The sequence below is a fragment of the Sorex araneus genome, chromosome 3 (assembly GCF_027595985.1).
Source record: "Sorex araneus isolate mSorAra2 chromosome 3, mSorAra2.pri, whole genome shotgun sequence".
Taxonomy (NCBI): Eukaryota; Metazoa; Chordata; class Mammalia; order Eulipotyphla; family Soricidae; genus Sorex; species Sorex araneus.
Window position 1 is genome coordinate 217,127,396 of NC_073304.1, and position 15,264 is coordinate 217,142,659.

The 15,264-nt window shown below is 60.2% G+C and overlaps 1 protein-coding gene across 1 annotated transcript; it reads right to left on the reverse strand.

The window, feature by feature from the left end:
- Positions 1-699: 699 nt before the first annotated feature.
- On the reverse strand, positions 700-14,880 carry PGAP3 (post-GPI attachment to proteins phospholipase 3). Its single transcript, XM_055131374.1, has 8 exons — positions 14,613-14,880; positions 12,181-12,278; positions 10,837-10,989; positions 3,733-3,795; positions 2,952-3,013; positions 2,686-2,822; positions 2,281-2,485; positions 700-2,169 (listed from the first exon to the last, which is right to left on the reverse strand). Exons 1-8 carry the CDS (start codon positions 14,791-14,793, stop codon positions 2,106-2,108), a joined length of 963 nt encoding a protein of 320 aa, XP_054987349.1. The 5' UTR covers positions 14,794-14,880; the 3' UTR covers positions 700-2,105.
- Positions 14,881-15,264: the final 384 nt, after the last annotated feature.

The following is a 15,264-nucleotide window of genomic DNA, read 5'->3' on the forward strand; positions in this document are numbered from 1 at the left end:
CTGGGGGCTGTTCCCGCCCCCTCCTCTACTCCCCTCCCCCTCAAGCTTCCCCGTTGCACCTAATAAAGAGATAAGGCTCTGCAGCTGTGTGAGGCTTGTCTGGGGGGCTACCTTGGGACCCAGCACTCAGCGTATTCTTATGTGTCTGGTGGGTATGGGAGCCCCCTGCCCTTCCCTTTTTCCAGAAACTTACACGGGGACAGACCTCTGTCCTGGTCATTCGTCCCCGGCTAAGGCAGGGTGGGTCGGCACTCAGGCAGCAGAGGCGGTGTCAGGCGCGGGGCCCTCGCCCCCCCACCCCCCACAGCCAGCCGCTATCTTGTTTGCCAGCTGAAGTCAGAAGTAAGGTTAACAGATTGGAGCCCAGTGGCCCCCAGCACCGCCAGCCCAGGGCCCCAAACCTTCAGGTCCACACTGCTGGGTCGAGAATCTCTGGGAGGGACCCGTGAACATCGCTGGGGTAGTCCCCCCCGCCACGACCCCCCAAATACTGGCGCACAGTTCAGACTAGCAGACTGGGAGATAATGCAGGGGGCCTGGGAAGGGGGAGGGGACAGAGCTGCATCCCTTGGTGTAACCCCCCCCCCACAGAAGCCTGGACTTGGACCCACAGGCCGAGGGACCCCTCATCTCTGCTGACCCCCAGCTCAATTTCTTCCTCCAGCACCCTCCTGGCACAAGAAATGAGCAAGGGGGGGTTGAGAATGGTTTATTAAGAAGGCCCCTGGCTACCCCCCACCCTAAAAAGTTCTCAGTATCAAAAGAAAGGAAGAGGCCACCCAAATCCCTGAGGACAGAGGAGTCCCCCCTATAGCGCCCTTTGAGGGGGGTCCAGAGCGGGGAGTGAGCCCTCCCAGAGGCTGCCTGGAGGGGTTTCAGTGCTATCCTGGGGAGGGGGGTGCAGGAATGTGCTCAGGGGTTACCTTCACCAGGACAGGAGGTGTGGGCTCCACGTGCCTCGGGAGGCCAGAAGCTGACCCAACCACAAGCTCCACCCGGGCAGATTTGACACCCCCTCTCCACCCCCCAGCGAATCCCCAACCTGAGGTGCAGCTGAGGCAAAGGGCCTTGCATGCGGGACACGGGGAGGGGCAGGAGCGTGTCTGGGCAGGGGACGCGGGCTGGTGGGGCAATGGAGGACCCTCACTCTCGTCTCCCCCACCCCCTGCGGCCTCTACAGGGGCTGGTTCCTGAGGGCAACATTCAGTTGTAGAGGGCAAGGGGGTGAGGGGGCTTGCAATGGAAGGGGGCGGACCTGCAGCCCGTGCCCACAGGCATGCTGGACACCGGGCGCCAGGCCGGCCAGTCACAGCGCTGGGCTCTCGTGCAAGGTCAGTGGGTTCAATGAATCAATAAGCAGTTACTGCGGAGACCGAGGCCCTCCCCCCGCGCAGCGCACTCATCTGACATGTGTCCCTGTCACAAGACCACGAACACTCACACCCACCCTCCAGCCTGGGGACCATGCGTCTGTGCACCCCCACTGTCTCGGCACCTTAGGGTCTGGCCTTGTCCAAACCCCAGACCCCCAACACAGGGGCCAGTGCAACTACGGTCCTGGGCTCTCGGGGGTCCTGGCCCTGAGGGGTTTGTGGGAGGCCTCAGAGGGTGCATTTCTGGGCAAGAGTCTGGGTGAAACCCACCTTGGGTGTAGCCTGGCCCCTCATGATGCCACAGTGTGTGCGTGTCTGTGTGTACGTGAGCTCTGGAAACTTGGGCAGCTGTCTACTGCCACCTGCTGGTGCCACAGAGGAGGGTCACTGACCCCACAAACTCCCCAATGGCCCATGGGTACAAAGTGCTTGGGGGAGGTGCCTCCAGGTTGCCAGGCTGCAGAGCCACCCCCCCCCACCAGTTCATTCTCTCATCCCAGGGGTCCATGTCAGGCCCCCAGAACCCCCAAGTGAGAGCAGGCCCCCAGAACCCCCAAGTGAGAGAGCCGGGGTGCATGATCAGGTTCCATGATGCTGGACCCACACCCTCCTGTCCATGTTCTAGATGCAAAAGCGGAAAAAAAGGGGACTCATCTCCAAGACTCGGGGGAGAAGGGGAGCTGGCAGGGAGGGGCCGGGAGCCCCCCGGAGGCAGGCCCGCTGCCAGGATCTTCAGTCCAGCTTGGCCTTGGCCTCCGCCTCCTTCAGCAGGTACAGGCTGTCGTCTTCCAGGAAGCTGCAGGGAGAGGGGCCGCTGAGGGTGGCCTGGGGAGGGGGCGGCGGGTCGGGGCGGGGCGCGGGGGTGGGCGAGGCAAGGCGAGAGCAGGGGGCAGGGCGGCCTGGGCACCTGAAGAAGAGGACGTGCACAGGGACGGTGCTGATGTGCCAGATGGCGTGGGCGTCCAGGACCCAGAAGAGCGGCGGGAAGTCCAGCAGCTCGAGCAGCGCCAGCGCCTGCAGCAGCAGCGCCACGGCCACGCACTTGCGGGCATGCGGCAGCGCGCGCCAGTTCCGCAGGCCCCAGCTCAGCCACCACATCATGTTCACCAGGCCTGGGTGCCGACGGGACACAGGGGGAGGGAGGGGCGCCGGCCCACGCGGGGTGGGGGCAGGGCGCGGCCGAGACTCACTCTCTGGTCCTCTGCCCCCCCCCCCCGCCGCCCCCAGCCCTCAGCCCCCCTCCCCCCCAGACCCCCGCGATATCGTCCCACTCCCCCGCACCCCGACCCCCCGCAGCCTGCAGCAGCCTCACCGATGGCCACGTTGGCCGCCAGGTTGTAGCCGTAGTCAAAGCGCACCAGGCCCAGGTAGGAGACATGCGCGGTCAGCAGGAGTAGCAGAAAGGCGCGGAAGAACCTGGCCGCCGCCGGCCACTGCAGCCCCACGGTCCTGCCCCGGTGGCCAGGGTGATCAGGAGGAGGCGGTGGCGGCGTGGGGGCAGCAGCCCCCCTGCCAGGGCCCCTCCCAGAGCACGATGGCCACCCACCCCCAGGGTAAGGAACCCAGGGCCCGGCTCACCTGAGGCAGCACAGGTAGATGGAGTGCAGAATGACCGTGGAGGCGCAGAAGTAGTCCATTTTCTGCAGCCAGGAGGGCGGGGGGGTGGGAGGGTGGGTGCGTGAGGGCAGAGCCCAGGGCCAGGGTACAGGGAGGGTCTGGAAGGGGGCTAGATGGGGGTCCCGGGCCCACGATCAGGGGGCTCTGTGTCTCTACTCCTTCGACTAGCACTACTGGGGGACACAGCTCACACCTGGAGAGATGCTCAGACTTGAGTGCTGGCTGACACCCAGGTCCCACCACCCACACCACAAGGCCCCCTGAACTCCTCCAGGTATGCCCCCCCAAAAGAACAAACCAAAAATTAGAGGGGTTCAGTAGCAAGGCTTTCGGGGCATGGGAGAGGGGTGCTGCTCAAGCCGGGGTGTACGAACGTGGCACAGAACTCAGAGGGCAGCCTGGCCTCTCATCCCGGGGGGCGCCAGACTGCCCTATACTGGCAGGGGATCCTGGGCAAGGCACCCCGGCAGGCAGAGAGCCGGCAGGGCTGGGGGGGCACACCCCCCTCCTTAACAGCGATGGCCCCTGAGCACTCTCAGGGCCCCGTCCCCTAAAAAGAGCCCGTCCTGGGGGCCCAGGGACGCAGCTCCCATGGCCCAGCACTTGCGCTGCAGTGTGTGACTGTGGCAAGAGAACAAAGAGCCTTTGTCACTCTACTGCCACCCTCCCACAGGGCCACGCCTGGGTGCAGATGCAGACTCAGAGCAGTGCTCCCCGGTGCTGAGTCCAGGGTCCCACTCACCTCAGTGAGCTCCGTGTCCCGGGTGTGGAAGACCGTGGACCAGAACCAAGCATTGAGGGAGACCTGGGGGGACGGGGAGGAGGGGGGCTGGTGGGTGGTCTGTCCGCCTTGAGCCCCACTGAGCACTCACCTCCACGCTCTCCCCCACCCGCCCCTCGAGACCGCTGAACCCAGCCTCAAACTGTGTCCCTGCACCCCAGATCCTGTCCTGGCTGCTCAGAGCGAGCTCCCCAAGCCCCTGGGGCCGGGGCCGCCGCCTCCTCAAGTTCCGGCCTGGCCGGGGAACCAGTTCCGGCAGAGCTGAGTGCCAAGGTTACTCAATCTCTAAGACAACAGCCCCGGGGATGTGGGGGGCCCAGGGGGGGCTCCCCTCCTCCCCCAGCCGGCAGGTGATGGCGGCCCCACCCCACGGGGGAGTCGGTGACCTCAGCCTCCGGGGGCTGTGAGCCAGCTCGGAGCCAGCCGGGGAGGGCGACGGAGTCGGAGTGGGGGAGTCTGTGCAGGTGGCGGTGGGCCCAGCCACAACCTGCAGCCAGGAGGAGCAGGGCTGGAGGGGCGGGGGGTGCCGGGGGCCCGGGGGCTTCTGGGCCTTGTTCTGGACATGAACCTCGGGGAGAACCTCCACGCCACACCCTGCTGCAAAGGGAACCCAGATCCCGTGGAGGTCGGGGGCTCCACGCTGTTTTCAGGGAGTGCACGGCAGCGGCCTAGATGGGGAGGGGCGTGGGGGGGGGACGGGGAGCAGACAGGGGGCTGGGAAAGAAGGACAGCAGGTCACAGCGAGAAGGGGCTGGTCTGGAGGCAGACGGCCTGGCCTGGCACGCCCAGGAGGCCGGGGAGAAACGTGCAGGAGACGGGCAAAGGCCAGAGGCAGCAGAGGCCCCGTCCACGGGAGCTGCTGCACCGGGGACAGGTCGGTGGCTCCGGCTCAGGAGCAGGTAGGGCAGGGCGGGACCTGCCCAGCCAGGGACCCTGGAAGGGTCTGGAACCTCCCAGGCCTGGGTCCGAGGCCATGTCTTGCTGCATCTTGCTCCTCGTGCCCTGGGCAAAGGCCGGGCCCTTCTCCACCCAAGTGCTTCCGGAAAAGTGCTGGGGGCATGTTTGTGACCCTAATCCTTCCCGGGCACTGCCTCGGTTGGTCGTGAGCACGCATTTGGCACAGCCTCTCCTTCCACGCCTGCGAGGCTGGAGCCCAGAGAGGGAGGCTGGGCGGGCTGGGATGGGGGGGTGGCTGGGGGGGGTGGGAAGCAGCAGGGCTGGGCAGCCGGCCAGGCGTCCTTGTCACCCACTGCAGGAAGGGGGAGGTGACGAGAGAACTGAGCTAAGTGGCCGTTGGACCACTGCCCGGGGGAGGGGGTGTGTGCGCACAGGGTCAGGGCTTGAAGACACGGTGGGGGTGGGGCTGCGGAGTCTCCGCCAACCTGCTCCCAGCACCTTCCGCAGAGATCCAGCGAGGCCTGGCTTGGTCCCCGGAGGGTCCCCTCTCCTGGGAGAGTCCCGTCCTGGTGTGTGTCGGGGGCTCCTCTCCTGACCCCTTCCTCATCTTCCCAGGGGGGTCTGCGCCCTGCAGGGAGGGCGGCCCGGGGCTGCAGCGCACGCCTGGCATCCCCGGGGGCTCCGAGTTCCATCCCCAGCACGCGAGCAGCCCTTGGGCGCTCCGAGCACTTCTTGGGCGGCCCCAGGGGAGCACTGAGCAAGGAGCACAGAGGGAAGGCAGGCAAGGGGCCAGACTCCAGGCTCTCATCTTGGTTCTCAGCTCCTGTGTGGTCACCCTGGGCAAGTCACTCAGCCTTGCTGGGTCTCAGTGCTCTCCCGGGGAAAAGGGAACCCCCCCTCGGTGGGGACAGAGTCTCACGTACCCCAGAGTGCCCGGGCCAGGGTAAACAGCAGGTGCGGGGCCCCCCAGCCTGTGCCCATCCGCCACAGCCCATGTCTGCCCCCTGCTCCCTGCAGGCCCAGGGCGCCTGGGTGAAGAAGGGCAGGGTGCCACACGTGGGGGCCCCCGGCACCAGGCCGCCTGGGGGCAGAGGGCCGGACCCCGCTTCCCGAGGGCCTGATGTGACCCCTGCAGAGCTGTGGGTTCTGGACCAACTGATGGTGCCTCTGAGCTTATAAAATGAGGCTCACGGTGCCCCACACGAAAGGGGGGTGAGGAGGGCGTGTGCGGACTGTGGGGCGCTGAGGAAGTGCCCGCACATAGCAGCTTTCTGGCTGCCCAGCAGGGCCTTAGTTTCGCCCACATCAGGCCAACCCTACTCGGGGGGTGAGACCCCGGGGCCACTGCACCAGGCAACGCCCTGGCCCCTGCCTGGCCTCGGGGCTCTGGCCTCAACCCTTCTCTCCTGCCTGCCAGCGTCCCCCTCGGAGGCCTCAGCCACACGCACAGCTTTGATCAGGGTCTCGAAAGCAGCAACCAGGGTCCCGCTTGCCTCCTGGTCCTTCCTGCCACCCACCCAGGTCTGACCCAGCCCAGCAAGAACTGGCCATGCCCCCTTCATGGCCCTGCCGCTGCCCCCCACTCAGACTAAGAAGCCGCTTCTCTGCCCTCCCAACTGCACTGAAGCCTGGGGGGGGGGGGCGAGGGAGAGAGAGAGAGAGGAGAGAGAGGGAGATAGGGAGAGAGCGGGGGGGAGGGAAAAAGAGACAGGGAGAGAGAGAGGGAGAGGAAGAAAGAGGGAGAGAGACAGAAAGGCAGAGGGAGAGAGAGAAGGAGAGACAGAGGGAGAGGGAGACAGACAGGGAGAGGGAGAAGGAGAGGAAAAGAGAAAGAGAGGGAGAGGGAAAGGAAGAGAGGAGGAGAGAGAGGGGAAGGGAGAGCAAGAGGGAGAGGAAGACAGGGGGAGGGAGAGCGAGAGGGAGAGAGAGCAGACAGACAGTGGAGGGGGCGCTTGCCTTGCACACGGTTGACCTGGGTTTCATCCCTGGCACCCCATATGGTCCTTGGACCCTAGGAGTGATCCCAACTGCAGAGCCAGGAATAAGCCCTGAGCATTGCTAGGTGTGGCCCCAAACCAAAATAAATAAATAAATAAACGAAGGCTTGAGCTCCAGGGCCAGAGGATGTGAAAGCGGGTGCAGACCCCAGGATGCCGGTGCCGGCTGCTCCTAAGACCCCTCAGCCAGGCAAGGCAGAAACAGGGGGCTAGCAGAAAGGGTCAGGAGGGCAAGAGCACAAACCAGGCATCAAGAACGTGGAGCGGACCCCGAAGAGAGGGGCAGGGCCGGGGCGGGAGGGAGGAGGCCAGGAAGGCTGGGTGGAGGAAGAGCGGAGGCTGCTTCAGTCTGTTGGAAAATAAGAAAATTGAGACCAAAATATCACAGCCGTGAAACTGGGCGGATGCCAGTGAGCCAGATCTGTCAGGAATCCGACCCCGGCGCTGAGCCCCGGGGCTTGGGGCTGTCACTGACACCACGGCGGTGGGGACAAGTGGGCCTTTAAATAACTCGGCGTCTCAGAAGTGCGGGAGGCAGAATGTTAAGTATGAGCCGCCTGGTCTTGGGCCCGCCCAGAGGCCACAAGCCACCGCCTGCCTCACTCATGGGGACACATGTGCCTTCCCAGAGAAGCGGGGTGCGGTGGATGCACATGTGAGGAGCAGCGTTCTTTGTATCATGGAGAAGGAGTGCTGGGGGAGGGGGGGCACTGCCTGCATACAGCTGCCTCAGGTTTGACAGCCAGCCCACATATGGTCCCCCAAGTACTGCTTGGAGTGATCCCTGAGCATAAAGCCAGGAGTAAGCCCTGAGCATCACTGGGTGTGCCACACCCCCAAAAAGAGAGGAAGGAAGGAAGGAAGGAAGGAAGGAAGGAAGGAAGGAAGGAAGGAAGGAAGGAAGGAAGGAAGGAAGGAAGGAAGGAAGGAAGGGAGGGAAAAGAAAGGAAGGAAGAAAGAAAGGAAAGAAAGAAAGAAAGAAAGAAAGAAAGAAAGAAAGAAAGAAAGAAAGAAAGAAAGAAAGAAAGAAAGAAAGAAAGAAAGAAAGAAAGAAAGAAAGAAAGAACAGAAGTGGGAGCTGGAGTGATAGTACAGCAGGGTGGGTGCTTGCCTTGCACACAGCCGACCTAGATTTGATCCCTGTCATCCCATATGGTCCCCTGAGCACAGCTAGTAATAATTCCTGAGGGCAGAGCCAGGAGTAAGTCCTGAACATTGTTGTGTGTGGCATCAAAATAAACCCGGAGTGGTGGGGGGCGGGGGAAGGAAGGAAGGAAGGAAGGAAGGAAGGAAGGAAGGAAGGAAGGAAGGAAGGAAGGAAGGAAGGAAGGAAGGGAGGGAGGGAGGGAGGGAGGGAGGGAGGGAGGGAGGGAGGGAGGGATGGGGCTGACGAGACAGCTCAGTGGCTGAGCTCAGGGTTCACACGCAGGAGACCTGGATTCAGTCCCCAGCACTGCACGGTCCTCCATGCCCTGCCAGGGACACCCCTGAAGGCCGCTGGGACTGGAACTCACCAACACCAGAACAAAAGCCTGAAGGACACAGGGGTCTGGCCTTGCTCCCCCCGTTCCAGCAGCTCCACTCACTCAGCACCCTCCCAGATGCATGTGTAGACGCAGCCCGGGCTTTCTTGACCGGCCCCCACCTCCCCCCGCCTCTACCTCCTGGAACTTTCCTGATTGAGAAGCCGCTTTGACAGAGAGCAGGGGAGCCCAGCTCCTCCTGCCAAGGCCTGGTCCGTGGCGGGCTGGCCTGCAGGCCCCTCCCAGCCTGGGTCACACATCCAGTCGGGAGCTCCAGGAGTGCTGCTGGGGGAGGGTCTCACCAGTTCCCGGAGTAAGGGACAGAGACCCCCCAGACCTAACCTGGGGCAGCTCAGGGGCCTTCCTGCCCCACCCCAACAGAAACTGGGAGCCCCACTAGCTCCAAAACACACAGCCCAGGGCAGAGTCCACAGCCACACCTTCCATCAAGGTCAGGGTCCCCCCAACATGCACACACATGCACACCCACGAGCGCACATACACGCATATACGTAAGTGCACACATGCATACACATAAATGCATACATACACACACAAGCACACACACATACACATAAATGCATACGCAGACACACAAGCACAAAAACATATGTACATACATGCATACACATAAATGCACATACGCACACATACGAATGCACAGAAATGCACACAGAAATGCACACACTTAAGCACACACAAAAATACACATAAATGCATACATGCATGCACACAAATGTACACACGCATATACATGAGTGCACATGTGCACACACAAATGCACACACTTAAGCACACACAAAAATACACATAAATACATACACGCATGCACACAAATGTACACACGCATACACATGAGTGCACACATGCACACACAAATGAACACACACAAATGCACACACTCATATACATAAATGCACACATGCACACAGGAGCTCATATGCACACGCACACACATACATGCAGACACATACACAATCACGTGACTACACCTCAAGTGTGAATGCAGACTGGATTACTAAGAAGGCTTCAAGGGCTTCCTGGTGGCCCAGTCCCCAACCCCATGACAGCGGGGTTCCCTAATACTCAGGCTCACGTATCTCTGCCCCCTCTAGCCTCCACTGCCTGCACGAAGAGATTAAGCTGGCAGATGCCAGGGAGCCCCAGGCCCACGCCTCAGTGATGAGTAGAGCAAGGAGGTGCCCGCTGGCCTCTGGCTGGGAGACAAGACCCGGTGTCCGTGCCCCTGCCAGGGTTGGGTGCTGTGGGGTCAGTGTCCCTGGAAACATTGCTGGCCAGGGGCAGGGACACCTTCCCACTTCCTCCACCCTTCCTGCTTTCCTCTGCGGGAGGCGGAAGCAGAAAGCAGCGGCTCTGTCACTCCCAGGCGGGGCCAGGTGTGCTCCTGCCCACACGAGGGTCCATGTCCCCCAACTTGGCACTCGGCCCCCGGCTCCTCCTTCCCTCCGTCCACACCGCAGCCAGCCGGGCTGCCGTTCTCTCTCGGACTCTCGCTTGGGGAACCTACCGCCAAGGCCTCTGCCATCTCTCGCCTCTGTCTGCATCCTGCTCCCACGCGAGCCAGCCCTGCACCCCCACTGCTTTAGCGCCGGGGGCGTGGGAGTGCCAACTGCCACTCGTCTCCCCACACTGAATGCTTGGCAAACACTTAGTACTGGGCCAGAGAGACAGCCCAGCGGGTAGGACACTAGCCTTGCACACAGTCAACCCGGGTTCCAACCCTGGCACTCCATATGGCTCCCCGAGCCCCACCAGGAGTTATCCCTGAGCACCACCAGGTGTGGCCCCCAAAGTGGACCACAAACAAGCAACCAGTCCCCACAGCCCCAGAGTCCCTCCTGGGCTGGAGCCAAAGTGACTTTCGCACAGGGTCAGTTCTGCGCCCCCTCGCTGAGCCCCGGGGTGCTGAGATGTCACTCTAAAGTGCACTGTCCTGGGGTGCTCACACCCGAGTCCTTGACACAAAGCCTCCAGCTTGTCCCTCTCCCCTCCGGCAGCCCTGCTGCAGGACAGTGGTCCCTGACTGCCCCTCACACTGCTCTCCCCTCTGGTCCCCCAGATTCACACACGGAAACCCGGCACCCAGCACCTTCCAGACCAGTCACATGTAGCTGCTCTGCGGGCAGGAGAGAGTGGAGAAGGTGTCCTCCTGGCCCGAAGATCTGAGTTAGAGACCTCCAGAGCCACCTCCTCCCCGCCAACCCCGTGCACAGGCTGACGCCTTCTGATGGGCGCCGGGGCCTGCAGCTCCACTCCCCGGAGGCTGGTCCTCTGGCTAGAGGCCCCCGGGAACGGATCTCAGCTTCTCCAGGGATGTTCAAATCGGGGCCCGCTTGAACCACAGATGCCAGACAGTGGTTCCTTGGGTCAGTGCTGGAACTGAGTCCTCCCCTTGGAAGGACGCTGGCTCAGGGAGGCTCCAGACCCACTCCCCATGCCTTGAGTCCCCAATTTCCCCGGCTGGGTCTGAGAGCGTCTTCCTGCCTCAGGACCCACGTCTTCCTTCTCCCTGCTCCCGTCCACACACAGCCCGGGAAAGCCGGGCTCGCCCTCAGCGTGAGAAAGAGGATCTCAGCGCCTCCTTCCTGGCTGAGGCTGGAGAGAAGGGGTTCCGCGCGGTCACCTACCCAGGCAAAGGCCACGCAGGTGGGGTACATCGGAGAGGCAGCAGGCACCGAGGCGCGGTAACGGCAGAGCATCACCAGGCTGGCCAGGCCGTTGAGGAAGGAGGCGGCGGCAGAGGCCGGCTCTTGGAAGAACAGGAACCGGGAGAAGGGCCACTGGGAGAGAAGCATCGGAGCGGCCTGAGAGTAAGGCCAGCGCTGGCCGGCGGCCTCTGCATCCCGGGACCACCTCACTGCTGCAAGTCACCCAAGCTCAGGCTTAGCCCCTCTTCGGGGCTTGTTTTGTTTTGGTTTGGTTTTTGGGTTACACCCGGCGATGCTCAGGGCTTAGTCCTGGCTCTGGGTTCAGGGATCCCTCCTGGTCATGCTCAGGAGAACATACGGGACGCCACGGATTGAACCCGGGTTGACCACATACAAGGCAACCCCCCACCTGCTGTACTGGCAGCACCGCTCGGGTCCCTGGAGATTTCTGTGGTTTTATTTTAAATTACTTTTTATTACTCATTTTATGAATTATTAACACTGTGATTTACAAATAAAGTTCTTTTCCCTTTCCTTTCTTGGCTCTGTGCTCCAGGGACTGTAAGCAGTGCTGGGAATGTTCCGAGGACTGTGAGCTGCCCGGAGCTCCTGCCTGGGGCCATAAGTCTGCACTTGAGGCTGAGCAGGTGGCCCCTTGCAGGGACTCCAGTGGGCCGGCGGGGATGGCACAGCCCTGCCCCCCACATCACACACATCAGGATCTCTCCTCCACCCTGACCTCAGCCCCCAGCCTCTGCTGCCTCGCACAGGCCAGAGAGGAGACCTCTGGGCGACCGTGCTAGGCCAGAGTCAGATCACCTGGGATCTGGAGACGGGGGCCCAGAGAGACGCAGGTAGCATGGGTTCAAGTCCCAGCACTGCCCTGAGCACCCTCAGGAGCAAATAACTGAGCCTTCTGCTGGGAGTAGCTGCTGAGCAATGCTGGGTGTGACCTACCCCCAAAAAACAAAACAACACCCAAACACTGTGGGCACCCTGAAGGGTGTTATATTTCATCTAGCAAGAGGGAGCCCCAGTGGTTCTGGGCATGCGTCCTTGTGGTGAGGTGTACATTCAACCTTCCCCCCAAAGCCCAGCACTATTTTCTCAGGAGACCCCAAAACTTTCCAGGTCTTATCACTCCAAGCCCTGTGCAGTACCTGAGGGTTTTGACACGATTATTTAAAAGCCAGTGGACTTTGCAATCAGGCACCTGATCGCCCTCACCCACCACTGTACAACTTCGATTACTGAGATGCTGGGTCAGAGGAAAACCCGCCCCCTCGGTGCTCCTACCTTAGTCCCACCTGACTTCCAACTCACCTTGCCATGGAACTGAGGCACTTGGTGGCCTTCCTGGAGGTAGAGGCGAACAGTGACCCACATACACTCATATTTACAGTCGTCACGGCAGCTCCAGCCTGAAACAGACAATACGGGATGGGGACCGCCCCAGTACATGGTTGTAGACAGAGAGCTTGAATGAGGTTGAAACACCAAAGCAAGTCAACAGGGCCACAGGCTGGCAGGAACCAAAGGAAATATCAAATGTGGGGGGCTGGAGACGCAGTACAGCAGGTAAGTCACTTGCCTTGCACTCACATTTACACCCATATTACCTGGCATGATCTCATGAGCGATCTCTCAATGCAGAGCCAAGAGTAAGCCCTGATCACTGCCAGGTGTGACGCCAAAGCAACAACAAAAAATATTTGGGCGGGAGATAGGACATGGGTTAAGGTGCTTGTTTTTTGTTTATTTTTTTGCTTTTTGGGTCACACCCGGCGGTGCACAAGGGTTACTCCTGGCTCTGCACTCAGGAATCACCCCTGGGGGTGCTCAGGGAAACATATGGGATGCTGGGAATTGAACTCAGTTCGGCCGCGTGCAAGGCAAACACCCTACCCGCTGTGCTATCGCTCGGGCCCTATTTATTTTTTAAATTGAATCACAGTGTTACACAGTTACAAAGTTGTTCAAGGATGTTTGTTTTATACTGGCCATAGTTTAGTTCCTGGGAGCACAGAGTTCCCTGAGCCCCACCAGTAGTGATCCTGGAGCACAGAGTCAGGAGTAAGCCCTGAACACTACCAGGTGTGACCCCAAAACTAAAAAAAAAGAAATATAAATATTCAACCGGTGAGATCGTACAGTGGGTAGGGCACTTGTCTTGCACGGAGTCAACCTGGCTTCAATCCCTGGCATCCCATATGGTTCCCCGAGCACTCCCAGGAGTGAATCCTGAGCACAGAGCCAGGAGTAAGCCCTAAGCACTGCTAGGTGTGGCTGCGCCTCCCCCCAAAAAAATAATTAAAATTTTTGTGTGTTTGTGTGAGTGTAAGTGATGTTTCTTTCTCTCTCTCTTTTTTTTTGCTTTCATCCCACATGGGAATCTTGGTGTCAGGAACAAGGGTGCAACAGTGTGAAAAACTAACAGGGTGGAGTGCATGGGCACCAGATTCCCAATCTGAGCAGGACTCATTTCTGGATCTCTGGGTTTCTAGTTGCCTTCCTGGAGTCTCACTCACTGGGAGCCCTTGCAGGTCTGCCTACCATCTATGTAAAGGAAGCGCAGGGGTCAGAATGATAATACAATGGGCTGGACATTTGCCTTGTACACGACCAACCTGGGTTTGATCCCCAGCATCCCATATGGCTCCCTGAGCACCGGCAGGAGTCATTCCTGAGTGCAGAGCCAGGAGTAACCCCTGAGCATCACCAGACATGGCCCCAAAACAAAATAAGTAAAGAAAAGAAAGTCCAGGTTCTGCAGTCTGACTTTTAAGGTCCAAGCGACCTTTCCAACATTATTTATTCCTCACTGTTCCTTTTCATGCACCTTACTTCCTGAATAAATCAAGTTTTTTGAATATGTCTACACCTGCCCAGGACCTCAACTCTCTATTCTTTCTGGGAGGAAAGGGAAAATAACAAAGAAAGAAAACAAATTTGCAGTCAAACAGGCCAGAATTGGAAAACCTCACGTAGAGGTAAACAGGAGAAACAGTACAGGGGTCAGATGCTTGCCCTGTATGCAGTCAACCCCAGTTCCATCCCTGATACCACAAGGCCCCTAGGCACTGCCGGGAGAGACATCCTGAAGAGAGCTAGAAACTCTCAAGCACAGCTGTGTGGCACACAAACAACAATAATAGTAAAGTAGTAAATACTTTCCGGTTGTAGCAGGGCACTTAATTAACCTTTCTCAAGTTTGCCCCTTTGTAAGATCTGGGGAAGAGAAACTACTCCAAAGGGATGGTGCCCTCCCATGACGTGTCCCATGGCAGGTGCCCACTGTACCCAGTATGGTAATAAACGAACAGTACCAACCAAAGCCCTTCCTCCACAGAGCCCCACCGTGCGGCTCCCACCCCCTCCGAGGCCGACATGATTTCCTTCCTTGGCCACATGCTCTTACTGCTTCACTAAGGATCACTCAGGGTCCAAAGCATCCTCTGTCCTGCGTGTCTGCATTGGGAATGTGAAGTCCCCAAGGACGGGCACCCTGATTTAAATTCAGTGTTATTCTTAGGGCCTTTGTACCGAGAAAAGTAGTAAAGTCAGCTGAATTAATAAAACTCAAATGAAAAGCTTCTGGGGAAGTAAAAGCGAGTTGATAAATTTATTCCCCCGGAACTCCGGCAAGCGGGAGGGGGAATTAAGGTTCAGAGATCGCCAGCGGGGGCGGAGGCGGGGAGGGATGCGCGGGGGCGTGGTCAAGGTCCGTGGGCGGGGCCGTGAGGGGTGGGGCTTACCTGCCAGGCTCATGTAGATTGGCTGGCGGGAGCGGAAGTGCTTCAGCGCGCCCCCGGAGCAGTTCCGCTCCTCGCATCGCAGCACACAGTCGCGGTACACCGGCTCGCGGTCGCCCTGGGAGCCGCTCGCCAGCGCGGCCGCCGCGGCCAGCAGCAGCAGCCGCGCCGCGCGTCCCGCCATCCCTCCACCCGGCCCTCCGCCGGCGGAGGAGCGTCGGCGCTGGCGCTTCCGGCGGCTCCGGAAGTGCCGAGTGTTCTTCCTCTGCTCTCCGCTGACGTCCACCCAGTTTGAATAAACGTTCCCGGATTCTGTGGCGCCTGCCCCGCCCCTTGTTTGATGTGATCTCGGTGTTTGAGGCGGCTGGATTCAGGGAAGTGGGGCCGCAGGTGGGTTAAGGATAGCATCTCTCAAGTTTCTTCTCCAGGATCTTTATTCGAGGCCTTTTTTGGGGGGGATGTGGGGGGGGGACGGTGATTTAACTTCCAAAACGAACCTGACACGGTCCCCTCTGTCCTCACGGGCCCCACGCTGGGTCAAGACATCTTGCGTGGCCGAACAGTTGTAGAATCTTCTTAACGAGTCTCCCTCCCTCTGCATTGCCCCTGCCAGCCCATCCTCCATTTCCAAAGATTCAGATTTAATTATGTCAAT